The sequence below is a fragment of the Brassica oleracea genome, chromosome C8 (genome assembly GCF_000695525.1).
Source record: "Brassica oleracea var. oleracea cultivar TO1000 chromosome C8, BOL, whole genome shotgun sequence".
Taxonomy (NCBI): Eukaryota; Viridiplantae; Streptophyta; class Magnoliopsida; order Brassicales; family Brassicaceae; genus Brassica; species Brassica oleracea.
The window spans coordinates 23,297,393-23,313,262 of NC_027755.1; the positions used below are offsets into that span (position 1 = coordinate 23,297,393).

General features: G+C 34.8%; 2 protein-coding genes and 1 long non-coding RNA gene across 6 annotated transcripts; 2 read left to right on the forward strand and 1 right to left on the reverse strand.

The window, feature by feature from the left end:
* Positions 1 to 202: 202 nt before the first annotated feature.
* On the forward strand, positions 203 to 5,998 carry LOC106311751 (wall-associated receptor kinase 5-like). Of its 4 annotated transcripts, none has more exons than XR_001264086.1 (5): positions 4,210 to 4,382; positions 4,521 to 4,635; positions 4,828 to 5,039; positions 5,140 to 5,273; positions 5,354 to 5,998. XR_001264086.1 is itself a non-coding variant. In XM_013749025.1 (4 exons), exons 1-4 carry the CDS (start codon positions 304 to 306, stop codon positions 3,842 to 3,844), a joined length of 2,202 nt encoding a protein of 733 aa, XP_013604479.1. In that variant the 5' UTR covers positions 203 to 303; the 3' UTR covers positions 3,845 to 4,037. The 4 variants fall into 4 exon arrangements, 2 of the variants coding, with proteins under 2 accessions (XP_013604479.1, XP_013604478.1); XR_001264085.1 differs by having other exon boundaries at positions 4,521 to 4,702; positions 5,354 to 5,997; XM_013749025.1 differs by lacking the exons at positions 4,210 to 4,382; positions 4,521 to 4,635; positions 4,828 to 5,039; positions 5,140 to 5,273; positions 5,354 to 5,998 and adding exons at positions 203 to 1,147; positions 1,245 to 1,412; positions 2,164 to 2,805; positions 3,297 to 4,037.
* LOC106311752 lies at positions 4,037 to 12,320 on the reverse strand. Its single transcript, XR_001264088.1, has 2 exons — positions 11,475 to 12,320; positions 4,037 to 4,206 (listed from the first exon to the last, which is right to left on the reverse strand). It is a non-coding gene; the product is annotated as an uncharacterized LOC106311752 (long non-coding RNA).
* Positions 8,712 to 11,315, forward strand: LOC106311750 (wall-associated receptor kinase 1-like). The gene is made up of 3 exons (XM_013749023.1): positions 8,712 to 9,578; positions 9,675 to 9,848; positions 9,928 to 11,315. Exons 1-3 carry the CDS (start codon positions 8,729 to 8,731, stop codon positions 11,115 to 11,117), a joined length of 2,214 nt encoding a protein of 737 aa, XP_013604477.1. The 5' UTR covers positions 8,712 to 8,728; the 3' UTR covers positions 11,118 to 11,315.
* Positions 12,321 to 15,870: the final 3,550 nt, after the last annotated feature.

Sequence of the window (15,870 nt, forward strand, 5' to 3'; positions counted from 1 at the left end):
AATTTTTTATATTTTATAAACAAAAACATCATTAATTATTTACTTAACCACAAATCAACCAATAATAAAATAGAAAGTATATTATCATTAGTCATATAACATTAAGTGTTAATAAATTTTACATAGAAAACCGAAAACATCATATAATTTGAAAAATAAAAAAATTTCTAAAGAGACTTATGTTAAAGGGAGTAGTATTAGAGTTGGGTCAAGGAAAATAAGTCAAGAGAACATCTCAAGACGGGAGGCTAGAGGAAACTCATAGAGAAACAAATTAGAGTGAAAGAGAGAGAGAGTGGGAAGATGAAGGTGCATGGTGTGTTCTTGATGGCTGTTTTTTACTACCATGCATATACGGAGCTGGTCAATGGGCAGCCTCGCAAGGACTGTCAAACTAGTTGTGGCAAGGTCACAATCGAGTACCCTTTTGGCACTTCTCCAGATTGTTACTATGCCGACGATCCTAGTTTCAATATCACCTGTAACGAGAGAGAAGAGTTGATCTTTGGTGGTAACAAAGTAATCAACATTTCTCACACGGAGCTACGCGTCTGGAATGATATTTCTTACGCTTGCTACGATAGCGGAGGAAATGTGACTGATGGGGTTTCCTACAGTTACTCGCTTGCTAACTTATCTCTCTCCCGCAACAACAAGTTTACTTTAGTTGGCTATAACGCTTTTGCACTTCTGAGCACTACTGGAGCGCGAGATTACTCAACTGGATGCTTGTCAGCATGTGACTCTCCACCGGCGGGAAATGGGGACTGTAATGGTGAAGGTTGCTGCAGGACCGATGTCTATGTCCCTTTGGATAGCATTGGATTCGAAACTCGCCCATCTGGCTTTGGGAACATGACTGTTATGCATGACTTTAATCCTTGCAAATACGCCTTTCTAGCCGAAAATGGTACTTTTCACTTTAATGCTTCGGAAGATCTTAAGAACCTAAGAAATGTCAAAGAGTTCCCTGTGTTACTGGATTGGTCTATTGGAAACCAGAGATGCGATCAAGTTGGAAACAGAAGCATATGCGGTATGAATAACAGCATATGTGTCAATTCTACTCGTGGAACCGGGTATAACTGCAAATGTTTAGAAGGTTTTGAGGGGAATCCTTACCTTTCAAATGAAAAGGGTTGCCAAGGTACACTTCACGTTAATTTATTTTTTCTTTCTATCGTCTTTCAACGGTTTAGTCGTACATTTCTTGTTTCATCCAACGGATTATTTACCTGTGTCAGACATCAATGAATGTATTAGTACTATCCATAAACATAACTGCTCGGATCCCAGCACCTGTAGAAACAAGGATGGAGGCTTCTATTGTAAATGCCGATCTGGTTACCGCTTAGATACAAACACTATGAGTTGCAAGCGTAAAGACTTTGGATGGGCTACAATTCTTCTTGGTAAGCTTCCCTCATTTCTTTTCTGGACTTGTAGTTTCCAAGATGTTATCATCTCTATGTGTATATGATCTCCTAATGTTTATAACCAGGCCTGGGCAAAAAAAATTAAACCGAAAACCTTAACAAAATTTACTGAAATAACCGAAGCCAAAACCGGATCAAAATTTTTAAATACCCAAATGATTCTTATATTTCTATATCTGAAATAACCAAACCGAACTAGCAAGAACCAAACAAGACTCGAATATATAAATATATTAATTATATATACAAATAACATGACCAAATATATATATAGTTTCAAAATCTATTAAAAGTGTAAGAAAGTATTTGAAAAGCTTAATTATCAAAAAGCATTGTATCTAAACTTGTATCTGAAATTATCTGAAAGTATCATATATTTTTATCCAAAATAATCTGAATTATCTGAAGATTTTTATTCAAACATCTAATTAGACCATACATATCCAATATATTACTTGAACTATCCAAATTAACTGAAACTACCGAATCGGAATTGGAACCAAACATGAACCCAATTTTTACGTATTAGAGTGCTCCTAATTTATTATCCGAACCAAAAATTTTCCGTTCCTATAGGAACTACCCCATATACTTGACCCTAACTGGTATCTGAAATGCCCAAGCCGTTCCTATTTATAACTTTGGGGTCGTCCTGAACTTAAAAAGCCATGTCTATAGCTCCCCTCGCTATTTCCTGATTCTTTCTTTTACTGTGTGATGTGATCAGGAACAACCATAGGCTTCTTGTCCATCCTGCTTCTCATTAGCTGCGTACAACAGAAAATGAAGCACCGGAAGACAGCTGAGCTCCGACAAAAATTCTTTGAACAAAATGGTGGCGGCATGTTAATACAGAGACTCTCAGGACCAGGGACATCTAATGCTAATGTAAAAATCTTTACCGAAGAAGGCATGAAGACATCAACCAATGGTTATGACAAGAGCAGAATCCTGGGCCAGGGAGGCCAAGGAACAGTCTACAAAGGGATATTACCTGACAACTCCATAGTCGCAATAAAGAAAGCTCGGCTTGGAGACAACAGCCAAGTAGAGCAGTTCATCAACGAAGTGCTAGTGCTTTCCCAAATCAACCACAGGAACGTGGTCAAGCTCCTAGGATGTTGTCTGGAGACAGAAGTTCCCTTGCTGGTCTATGAGTTCATTAACAGCGGCACCCTTTTCGATCACTTGCATGGTTCCTTGTTTGGTCCTTCTCTAACATGGGAACAACGCCTGAGAATAGCAGTGGAAATTGCTGGAACTCTTGCTTATCTTCACTCATCTGCTTCTATTCCAATCATCCACCGAGACGTCAAGACTGCTAATATTCTCCTGGATGAGAGCTTAACTGCAAAGGTAGCTGACTTTGGTGCTTCAAGGCTGATTCCAATGGACAAGGAGCAGCTCACAACCATGGTGCAAGGAACTCTAGGCTACTTAGATCCAGAATACTACAACACAGGGTTGTTGAATGAAAAGAGTGATGTCTATAGCTTTGGGGTAGTCCTTATGGAACTGCTCTCAGGCCAAAAGGCATTGTGCTTCGAAAGGCCACTGCAGTCAAAACATCTGGTGCATTACATTGCTTCTGCCATGAAAGAGAATAGGTTCCACGAGGTTATTGACGAGAAAGTAATCAACGAGAATAACTGGAAGGAGATAGAGGAAGCTGTCAGAGTTGCTATGGAGTGTACAAGAATGACGGGAGAGGAAAGGCCATTGATGACGGAAGTAGCTGCAAAGCTTGAGGGCTTGAGAGTCACGAAAAGCAAACATCAGTGGTCGGATCAGTATCCTGGGGACGAGACTGAGAACTTGGTCGGTGTTGGAGTCGCTTAACTGCAAAGGTAGCTGACTTTGGTGCTTCAAGGCTGATTCCAATGGACAAGGAGCAGCTCACAACCATGGTGCAAGGAACTCTAGGCTACTTAGATCCAGAATACTACAACACAGGGTTGTTGAATGAAAAGAGTGATGTCTATAGCTTTGGGGTAGTCCTTATGGAACTGCTCTCAGGCCAAAAGGCATTGTGCTTCGAAAGGCCACTGCAGTCAAAACATCTGGTGCATTACATTGCTTCTGCCATGAAAGAGAATAGGTTCCACGAGGTTATTGACGAGAAAGTAATCAACGAGAATAACTGGAAGGAGATAGAGGAAGCTGTCAGAGTTGCTATGGAGTGTACAAGAATGACGGGAGAGGAAAGGCCATTGATGACGGAAGTAGCTGCAAAGCTTGAGGGCTTGAGAGTCACGAAAAGCAAACATCAGTGGTCGGATCAGTATCCTGGGGACGAGACTGAGAACTTGGTCGGTGTTGGAGTCTTATCAGCGCAAGGCGATACAAGTAGCACTGGCTATGATAGCATCAAGAATGTAGCAAGCATGCACATGGAAGCTGGTCGCTGAGATATATTAGTCAAGGCTCTGTCAAAATCATGTCTAACTCTTTTTTTTTAATGAAAAGATAATATCATTTCTATATAGTTTCTCACCTCTTTTGGCTCACTTAAACAGTTTAAAACTAGAGTATCAAGACAATAATGAAGAACATGTATGCATTGAGATATTCTTACTAGACAGACCATCAGTACTTATTTTACAGTGTCTAAGTTTAGATTCCAATAAACTCAACTCCTGGACTTTTGTGTCTATTCATACATCTCTATAGCTTTGAGTGAGTGCTACTAAGGATCTGAATATTAGGCTCTAGAGAAAACAATAAGTTACTATTTTGGTTGATTTGCCTCAAAAGTATCTCAACTCATCACCTCCTTTCTAAACTTACTTGCAAGCAAACCCGAAAACCTCCAGTGAAGAATCGAAAGCTCTGGCAATAAAATCCAATCGAAAGTCTCATGTCTCCACCGGCAAGTCTCTGTCGCTTTGTATTTCAAGGATATCTCACCATGTCCACCAGAATACGAATTAGGATTTCGAATCTAAAGTTAAGGCGATGATCAATTTCTTTTTTTCTTCAATGGTGTTGATAACCCAATCAAAGGGCGTCGCCTTTTAGTTTTGATATTGATTCATTTGATCCAGTCTTACGGGTTCTTACAATTTTTTGTTTTGTTTCGATTAGGTTGAAGTGCGGTAGCGATTGCTGTAAGGTGTGAAGATAAGATGGCTCTCTGAATGAAAACATGAAGAAGTGTCAATATGCCGTAAGTGGTAAGCTCCAGAAAGAAGGCAAAAAGGTATACACTTTTGGATCATCTTGTGCCTTTACATGTTGGCTTTACTCAAGAAAAAGAAAAAGAGACTGTAAGTATTGTATATATAAAATAACTTACAAACTTTGAACGTATTGAACTTAGAATAAATACTTTCGCCTCTTGAATAAATACTGGTTGTGAAAAGGATTAAGATTTGTCTATCAACTGCATCAGATTTTGTACCCTTTTTACTTTTCTAAAAACTAAGCCCAGCTCAGAAGGATGGAATCATCGAGTGGAGGAAGATGAGTGTCTTTCAGAGAATGAGTGGGGGTTCGTGGGCTGTTCCAAGTTTCCAAATAGTAAGCTGTAAGCATAAACTCTTAAACTGCAAAGCGCTTTGGATGGGGAAGGCCATCTTTACGTACTGCTTCTGATATCGTCAGGTTCTCTACGTACAAAGGATTCAGGAGAGATGTGTTTAAAGTCATCTTATTTTTCACACTTTTTAGTTTGCTATGTTGACTTTCCATATCTATGTAGCAGATTGGTAGAATACCTACTTAGTGGGCTCGGTGTCTTCTACCGCATGTGAGAGACAAGAAGGTTAGGCTAGAAGGGAGATGCAAGTCAACGCCTGAAGCATTAGGCATTACAGATATGATTCTTCTTTCAGTAAGGTATACATTACAAACTATTGCGTTTGGATTGATTCTTCCGGGATAGCTGCTTAGTTTTGAAGTGGTTTGTTTTTATGCAGTGTGTACATTAATAGTTCCATATTTCAAAAGCATAGTATGACTTCACTTAGGGTAGCCAGTACGGCGGATGAATAAATTTTGTATCCTCTCCCACACTCCTTGCGGTTGCTCGGTTTGACACCCTTTAAACAGGTAATGGATTGTCCATTACTGTATCTCTAAGATTTTCTGAATGTTTGACAGGTTGCAGTTCGCAATTCCTATATACTTCCATATTTTGTTGTGATTGCAAATTTTTGAGATGGCGAAGAATTATTACAGTTCAAAAGGATCCACTTATTTAACAACAAACATGAGAAGGTCGACCATAGTCCGTAGAATAAAAGATAAGTTACAAAATACATTTGACTTATAAGAATAGAGAAACATGACATGTCATGTAATTCAACTGACCTACTCTTTAGACCTGAATATGTTCAAGACATATTACAAGGATGTTGTATAGCTTGGGAGGAAGAGGAGAGAAACATGATGTCTTCTGCTGGCTAAGATTATGAACATTGATACTCTTTATTAGATGCTTATTTCTTGGAAAATGTTTTAAAAGATGTTTTAATATAGGTAAATACTTATTGCTGGATCATGTTTAGAAGTATATATAAGTCTTCCGAGAGAAAATTACATTTACAATTTTACTGTTGTTTTACTGTCATGAAATAACTTTTATGACAATTGTATGCATATAATTAAAATCTTACAACTTCTTTATGTTTTCCAATCCTTGAATAACAAACAAAACATTAAGATAAAACATATTTGCAAGAAAAAAACAAGATACAATATAGTTAAGTTTAACTTTGATATATTATAGTTTAAATAAGAAGATGGTTTTCTAAAACATATTTTTACTCTTTGGTCACTGAAAATAAAGAAAAGGCCGATTTGATTTTATGCATTGTAACAGTTTGAGTAAACCCATATGGTCAAGTGTCGTCTTGGAAGGAAAGCTAGGGTTTTCTTCATCGCTTAAGACAGATCTCAAGGAGGTTTTATTAAAGAATAAAATATGTATTTATATCCTTACGATTAACTAATATAGACGTACAATTTGGAATTAAAGGGTGAGTTTAGGGGATGAGATTTCAAATTAAAAAATAAATATTATAAATTTCAAAATAAAAATGGACCATTTTGGTCATTTTATTTCTACAACTATTTTTGTGATAAAAACTTTAAAAAAAAACTATTTACAAGAATTGCCCAAATAATAATATTACATAATTTTTAAAAATAATCATTAAAATGAAAAATACTATTACAAATCATTGAAAATGAAAGCAAATGAAAATTCAAAATACAAAGCCAATACTTTTGTGTATTTATGGCAAAAAATTACTTTACTTCAAGTCCACTAAAGCTCAAATACTACAAACTAGGTTAAGGTAGCAAGCAACATAAAGTAGCTTGTTGATACTGCGATAGCTGATGCAGCTGAATCAACAAAAAATTAATTACATTTTTTGAATTTTTATTGGTTTAAAATTATAGGAAATAGATAATCACAGAAAATTATGCATTTAATATTAAAATTAAGTACTCCCTCCGTTACTTAATGATAGATTTTTTAGGGAAAAAGTTTGTTTCAAAAAGATGTATTTTTTGTATTTTCTATGAAAAAATTGTAAACTTCAAAAAAATTAATTGATTTTATTGAATTACTATTGGTTAAAAGTTATCGAAAATTGAAAATTACGGAAAACAATACATTTATTATGGTAGTTTAATGTGTTTTCTTAATATGTGTGAATATACTAAAAAATCTATCGTTTAGGAACGGAGGGAGTATGTTTTATTAATTTATGTGAATAAACTAAAACATGTATCATTTTGAATTGGATGGAATATCGTTTATGTATTTCTTATCACCCCTTTCGTCCACCTAAACAGTTAAAATCCAGAGTATCAAGACAGCGAAGAACATTTCTGCATCGGTACCAATCACATATTACTGTATAACACAATGACAACACCAACAAAATACACGTGCGAAAAATACTACTGATAAAGTTAACAAAAAAAAAAATACACTACGACAAAACAGCATCACCACAGCAAAATCACACGCAACAAATAGCGCGCAAGCACGGACACGCCCTTAATACATAAAGTCTAAGCTCTTTTTTTTTAACGCAAAGTCAAAGCTCTAATCTAAGAACACCTGCAATGGTGTTAACCAAAGAAAATTCTTTAAAAAAAGTGTATTTTGATTTTTTAAGTATTTTTTTTTTCTTTTTCAGATAAAAAAAAATATATCTATCAACCAATCGCGTATCGTCCCGTGTCGTGGGGATCTGCAAATAGTGCAAAGATTCGCTAAGAAAGAATCTTTATTTATGAATTTTAATGATTGAATCCGTAGCTTTTGGTGGAGTCCACTGATTATTTAATTATTTTTTCCCTAAGGATTCCCAAGACTCCCATTGGACTCTCTAAACACATAAAAAGACATCTTGGAGATCAAGGAAATATTATCCTGCTTACACATAAATATCATTGCCTACTTCTTTCTTTGAAAATTTGTAATCACTGAAAGATATTTTGTTTTTTTAATAAAAAGTGTTATTTTGAAAAGAAAAACTTTTATATAAGTTATGATTTTAAATTTTAGCGAAATTTATACTTACTTTTAATTTAATATCAATTACAAAATACATTGATCTTATAAATAATTTTATTTATTTCAAATAAATTTTACGAAACAGATGAAGTAGAATAACTGGAGTTATTTAACTTCAAACTAATTACTCATATGGAAAAAGTCAACTTGCAAAGTAACATTACAATTAATTACCCCTTGCTATTCTAGCAGAATCTGGACAAAAAAAATAGAAAAATAGAGAAAGTTGAAGAAAGATTGACGAAAATATAGAAAGAAAAGGAGAAAAAAGTTTTCATTTGAAAAACACAACCAAAAAAAAAAGAAATATTTTTACATTATCTGTCAGTTCAATTTTTTTTATGATTTAAAATTTTACTATGATCAAATTATGGACAATTCTAATAAATAGAGCACAAAAAATACTTATTTTATCACAAAATAACATTTTTTTATCTATTAAATAGTTTGGTGGTTCTCTTACAAGTGGACATACTCTAACAGAGATGCGTTACGATCATGAGTCATACATATGACGATATGAATATTCCTGGTAATCACCAAAGTCTTGGTCTTTTGTGTCCTACAAAACTAAATGACAGAAACAAAGACTTCGGGGATGCAAAACAAGTTGGTACATTGATTTGGTCTATAGTTAAATAATAGTATTAAGAGATTGGGTCAATGAAAACAAGCCAAAAGAGCATCTCAAGACTGGAGGTTGGAGGAAACTTGCAGAGAGACAAATTTTGAGAGATAAAGAGAAGAGAGGTCGAAGATGAAGGTGCAGCGTCTGATCTTGGTGGCTGTTTTCTTCTACCTTGCATGTATGGAGTTGGTCAACGGGCAACCTCGCAAGGATTGCCAAACTAGATGTGGCAACGTCACAATTGAGTACCCTTTCGGCACTTCTCAAGGTTGTTACTATGCTGACGACCCTAGTTTCAATCTCACATGTAACGATAAAGAGAAGCTATTCTTTCGAAATAATATTGAAGTAATCAACATTTCTCATAGCGGGGAGCTACGCGTCATGACTAATACTTCCTACGCTTGCTACGATAGCCAAGGAAATTCGAATGGTAGTCGTTACTACACTTACAGGCTGGGTAGTTTATCTCTCTCCCACAAAAACAAGTTTAATGTAGTAGGCTGTAACGCTGTAGCACTTCTGAGCACTTTTGGACCGCAAAATTACTCAACTGGATGTTTGTCAGCGTGTAACTTTCCACCTCTGGCAAATGGAGACTGTAATGGCGCAGGTTGCTGCAGGACAGATGTCTCTGACCCGTATGATAGCTATTCATTCCAAACTCGCTCATCTCGTTTGCAGAACATGACTTCTGTGTATGACTTTAATCCTTGCACATATGCCTTTCTCGCCGAAAATGGTACTTTTCACTTTGATGCTTTGGAAGATCTTAAGAACCTACGGAATGTCAATGAGTTCCCTCTGGTACTGGACTGGTCTATCGGAAACCAGACATGCGAGCAAGTTGGAAACAGAAGCATATGTGGTATGTTTAACAGCACATGTTTCAATTCTACTCGTGGAACCGGGTATAACTGCAAATGTTTAGAAGGTTTTGAAGGAAATCCTTACCTTTCAAATGAACATGGTTGCCAAGGTACACTTCAAATTGGTCTTATCTTAATACTACTTTCTTTTTTTGAGAGTTCATTGTTTTCCTGATACATCTCTTATGCCTTTTCCCTTGTGCCAGACATCAATGAGTGTACTACTAATAGTACTATCCATAAACATAACTGCTCGGATCCCAGCACCTGTAGAGACAAGGTTGGAGGCTTCGATTGTAAGTGCCAGTCTGGTTACCGCTTAGATACAACCACTATGAAATGCAAGCATAAAGACTTTGGATGGGCTACTATTCTTCTTGGTAAGCATCCTTCTGGACTTATTGTTTCCCAGATGTAATCATCTTTGTGTGTCTAATCATCTATGTGTGATGTGATCAGGAACAACCATCGGCTTCTTGTCCATCCTGCTTATCATTAGCTGTGTACAACAGAGAATGAAGCACCGGAAGGCAGCTGAGCTCCGACAAAAATTCTTCGAACAAAATGGTGGCGGCATGTTAGTACAGAGACTCTCAGGACCAGGGACATCAAATGCTAATGTAAAAATCTTTACGGAAGAAGGCATGAAGACATCAACCAATGGCTACGACAAGAGCAGAATCCTTGGCCAGGGGGGACAAGGAACCGTCTACAAAGGGATATTACCAGACAACTCCATAGTTGCTATAAAGAAAGCTCGGCTCGGAGACAACAGCCAAGTAGAGCAGTTCATCAACGAGGTGCTAGTGCTTTCCCAAATCAACCACAGGAACGTGGTCAAGCTCCTAGGATGTTGTCTGGAGACAGAAGTTCCCTTGCTGGTCTATGAGTTCATTAACAGCGGCACCCTTTTCGATCACTTGCATGGTTCCTTGTTTGGTCCTTCTCTAACATGGGAACAACGCCTGAGAATAGCAGTGGAAATTGCTGGAACTCTTGCTTATCTTCACTCATCTGCTTCTATTCCAATCATCCACCGAGACGTCAAGACTGCTAATATTCTCCTGGATGAGAACTTAACTGCAAAGGTAGCTGACTTTGGGGCTTCAAGACTAATACCGATGGATAAAGAGCAGCTCACTACCATGGTCCAAGGTACTATAGGCTACTTAGACCCAGAATATTACCATACAGGACTGTTAAACGAAAAGAGTGATGTTTATAGCTTTGGGGTAGTTGTCATGGAACTTCTCACTGGCCAAAAGGCATTGTGCTTCGAAAGGCCACAACAGTCAAAACATCTGGTGAACTACATTTCGTCTGCCATGAAAGAGAACAGGTTGCACGAGGTTATAGATGCGAAAATAATCAACGAGAATAGCTGGAAGGAGATCAATGAAGCTGTCAGAGTTGCTATGGAGTGTACAAGAGTGACAGGAGAGGAAAGGCCACTGATGACGGAAGTAGCTGCAAAGCTTGAGGGCTTGAGAGTCACAAAAGCCAAACATCAGTGGTCAGATCAGTATCCTGGGGACGAGACTGAGAACTTGGTCGGTGTTGGAGTCTTATCAGCGCAAGGCAATACAAGTAGCACTGGCTATGACAGCATCAAGAATGTAGCAAGCATGCAAGTTGCAGCTGGTCGCTGATATCTATTACTCAAGCCCCTGTCTCAATCACGTTGAGTCTTTTTTTTTTAATGAAAAAATAATATCATTTCTATATAGTTTCTCACCTCTTTTGGCTCACTTAAACAGTTTAAAACTAGAGTATCAAGACAATAATGAAGAACATGTATGCATTGAGATATTCTTATAGACCATCAGTACTTATTTTACAGTGTCTAAGTTTAGATTCCAATAAACTCAACTCCTGGACTTTTGTGTCTATTCATACATCTCTATAGCTTTGAGTGAGTGCTACTAAGGATCTGAATATTAGGCTCTAGAGAAAACAATAAGTTACTATTTTGGTTGATTTGCCTCAAAAGTATCTCAACTCATCACCTCCTTTCTTCACGTTGCCCCTGGTCTTAGACCTGGGCTTCTGGAAAACTGGATTTGCAAACTCTTGGAATCAGGATCCTCTTCATCCATTCGATAGCCTGTCAAATGCACAGTGGAATCAGTTAATTATGAGGTCGAGTGTCTTTCTTAAGGAAACCACAGCATGTTGAATGAAGATAAAGAGTATATTACAAGAAACAATGCACCATAAACTCAATATGTATAAAACCTCATAATTCCAAATATTTAGGAAACAGAGAGAATCTTAGTTACCTTGCAGGGCATTTGAGTCTCGAAGCTCTATTTTCTTGAAGGAGACTCATGTGCTGATTGGCCATCACAGCTCCATTGTCTGGTCGCTTGGTCACCAATGGAGGGCTGATCGATCTCTATATTGTAGGTTTGGGCGAGCGGCTCAGGATGTGACTATCATCGCTCCCTGTCTTCTTGCATCTGCTCGCACTATGTTCTGGAGCCAAGCATAAGTGTGACTTTGGTGGTCCTGGAACGTCAAGCCAGATTGGCGCTCTAGTGTGCTTGATACAAGTAGAGGTTCTTAGCTCGGGTCTCAAGCTCCTTTACCAGTGGTAGTTGGCGGCTTGATTCCTTCAGCCGGTCTATGCAAAGCTGTGTGTGGTCGGTGTCAATCTTTTGGAGTAGCGTTATGGGCAAGCCGATTTCTACCGAGCGTGGTCTCATATTTTATCAAAAGCTCTGAACCCATTCGGCAATGCTGTAGTATCTTTTGTGCTTGTGTTTAAATGTTAATGTTATGTCTTCTGATCTTCCAATGTTGTTTCTTCTTTCTTCTTGGTGTTTAGGTTTTTGGTCTTTTTTGCTCCTAGTATTTTTTGTAACTGCTATCAAAAACTTAAAACTTTGATATAAAATTTAACATTTACATCAAAAAAAAAAAAATCATGCACGACTCATGTAGAATAAAAATAAGGTCGTCTTGACTTATAATGTCAATTATGTAACTCCGATATACTAGAGTTAGAATTAAAGAATTATTACCTTGACCCGCGCGTGTGTTTATTTTATTTCTTATAAATGGATATTTATTTGTATAAGTAATAGTATATAGTTTTATAATTTACATGTATTGAATAATTATTAATATGACATTTCTAAATACAATAATTTATCCTTTATATTGAGTAATTCTTTTTTTTTTGCAAACCGTCAATTGTATTATACACATTTTTATGGATCAAAATTTATAATAATGCATATTAGAATTGTTTTGTATACTATTTAAAATCTTGTGCTATATATTTTATACTCTTCAACATTTATCAATTTACATTTTGCTATTAATTTATATTTTATTTATATATCATAAGATACTAAAAGTGAGATATAATCCATGGGGAGGTGTCCACGTCCTCAAAAAAAAAATCTACCAATCAGGGACAAGTATTTTAACACGTCATACAACTACAGAGAGAATCATACTATACGAAGCATCAATCGGGTTCCACTTCGTCTTCACCATCTAGGTTCTTCGTGATGTCCGTTACGGTGAACTCAATCAATGGTGCTCTTTGATTCCTTCTTAATAGTTTCGTTCCACCTCCCTCTTTTTATCCTCATAGATATATATATATATCGATTGCTCAACATCTTCGTCTAAACTTACTTGCAAGCAAACCCGAAAACCTCCAGTGAAGAATCGAAAGCTCTGGCAATAAAATCCAATCGAAAGTCTCATGTCTCCACCGGCAAGTCTCTGTCGCTTTGTATTTCAAGGATATCTCACCATGTCCACCAGAATACGAATTAGGATTTCGAATCTAAAGTTAAGGCGATGATCAATTTCTTTTTTTCTTCAATGGTGTTGATAACCCAATCAAAGGGCGTCGCCTTTTAGTTTTGATATTGATTCATTTGATCCAGTCTTACGGGCTGGATCATGTTTAGAAGTATATATAAGTCTTCCGAGAGAAAATTACATTTACAATTTTACTGTTGTTTTACTGTCATGAGATAACTTTTATGACAATTGTATGCATATAATTAAAATCTTACAACTTCTTTATGTTTTCCAATCCTTGAATAACAAACAAAACATTAAGATAAAACATATTTGCAAGAAAAAAACAAGATACAATATAGTTAAGTTTAACTTTGATATATTATAGTTTAAATAAGAAGATGGTTTTCTAAAACATATTTTTACTCTTTGGTCACTGAAAATAAAGAAAAGGCCGATTTGATTTTATGCATTGTAACAGTTAGAGTAAACCCATATGGTCAAGTGTCGTCTTGGAAGGAAGCTAGGGTTTTCTTCATCGCTTAAGACAGATCTCAAGGAGGTTTTATTAAAGAATAAAATATGTATTTATATCCTTATGATTAACTAATATAGACGTACAATTTGGAATTAAGGGGTGAGTTTAGGGGATGAGATTTCAAATTAAAAAAATAAATATTATAAATTTCAAAATAAAAAAGGACCATTTTGGTCATTTTATTTCTGCAACTATTTTTGTGATAAAAACTTTTAAAAAACTATTTACAAGAATTGCCCAAATAATAATATTACATAATTTTTAAAAATAATCATTAAAATGAAAAATACTATTACAAATCATTGAAAATGAAAGCAAATGAAAATTCAAAATACAAAGCCAATACTTTTGTGTATTTATGGCAAAAAATTACTTTACTTCAAGTCCACTAAAGCCCAAATACTACAAACTAGATTAAGATCTGCGCCTTGCGCGGGATGAATATCATATATAAAAATTATTTTATATATTTTATGTTTTTAACATATTATGAAATAATAAATATATATTGAATAATTAAAAGTCAGTAACTACTACTTATATAATTAAATTGATGCAAACATATAAAAAAAAATTATTAATCCAAAAAATATTTTTTCTATTTGATATGGTATATAATTAAATTTATATAATAGTGGCATATATAGTATATTTTAATATTAATATTTATTAAATGATGTTTTTTTGCTTATATTTTTTTCCTTCATTTGTATCTGTTATACCAAAATTTTAAATTACTAATAACAAAATTTTCACTGTGGAATTAATAGATCAAGTAGTTAATAATATTTTTAAAATTAAGTTGTCAATATTTTTTCAAATTTTTATCAAAAAGATTGTTTACAGTAAATTTCAAAATTAAGATATTTATGTATTTTTTATATGGAATATATATATATATATATATATATCTTTCAACTTTTATACTTTTTAATCGTTTGTATCTTGTCATAACAAAACATTTAAACCACGGATCACAAAATTTGAATGTGAGACTTTTAACAGTTTTAATAATTTATACTCATTTTAAAAAATTCAAAATATAACATATAAAGAAAAATAATAATTTTTATTATATAGTTACTATGGTTGTTTAATTTATTTTAATAGTTTAAAACTAAACAAATATAATATAAGATACATTTATTTTTATCAAATATTTATTATTTCAAATCATTAATTGTCATATATATATTAGCCACATTAAAAAATTCCGTAATTTTATTTAAGGAAATAATAAAGCACATTAATAATGTATTTATTGTTAGTTTAATAAAAAGCTTATTATATATTTAGATGGACCAACATATTTTTCTAAAGATTCTAAGAATCATTATAGTGATAACATGTGTCTACAAAAAAATGTTGTAATGCTTCTCGAATAATATATAGGGGATTTTCCCAAGCTACTATTAATTATTTTGATATGGCCATCTCTGTTGGTCACATTACCAAAATTTAGTATTTTGTAAACCAATACAACCAGTTGTTCAAAAAACAGTAAATCAATATAACCAGAGGAGGAGAAAGTCTTGACCCATATTTGATGATATATGCTAACAAAGTACAAACAAAGAACCATTATAATAAGAAAAGAACAAAATTTTTGCCGAATTACTCATTATTATAGCAATATTTGCGGAAAAGTGTATATCAAAGAGTACATATAGAATCTCACTAAACTCTACCTAGGAAAATATTTATTATCTCACTAAACTCAATGTGCGGTCATGGTTGAATCATTTATTCTCCCTATCGTACTCTACATAGAACTATTTGTCATGATGCATTGACCTCGGAGTTGTATTGTTTCTCTCTGCTACAGCGTCTTACCTCACCATAAATCCAATAAAATTACAAATATTCACATGCGAAAGACCACTTCACAACACAACATCTCCAAATTATCCTACTATATAAAAGAGACTAAATTCAAGGCTTTTGAGACTATTCACCTCAGCCAAAATATTCTCATCCAAAAAAAATTAGAAATAGACGTCATTTAGAAGATAGCTAACATACGATTTTTGATATTTCTAGAAATTTCAAATTTGTAACTGCTAATTTATTAATAGAATCATATATCTATACTGAATTATATT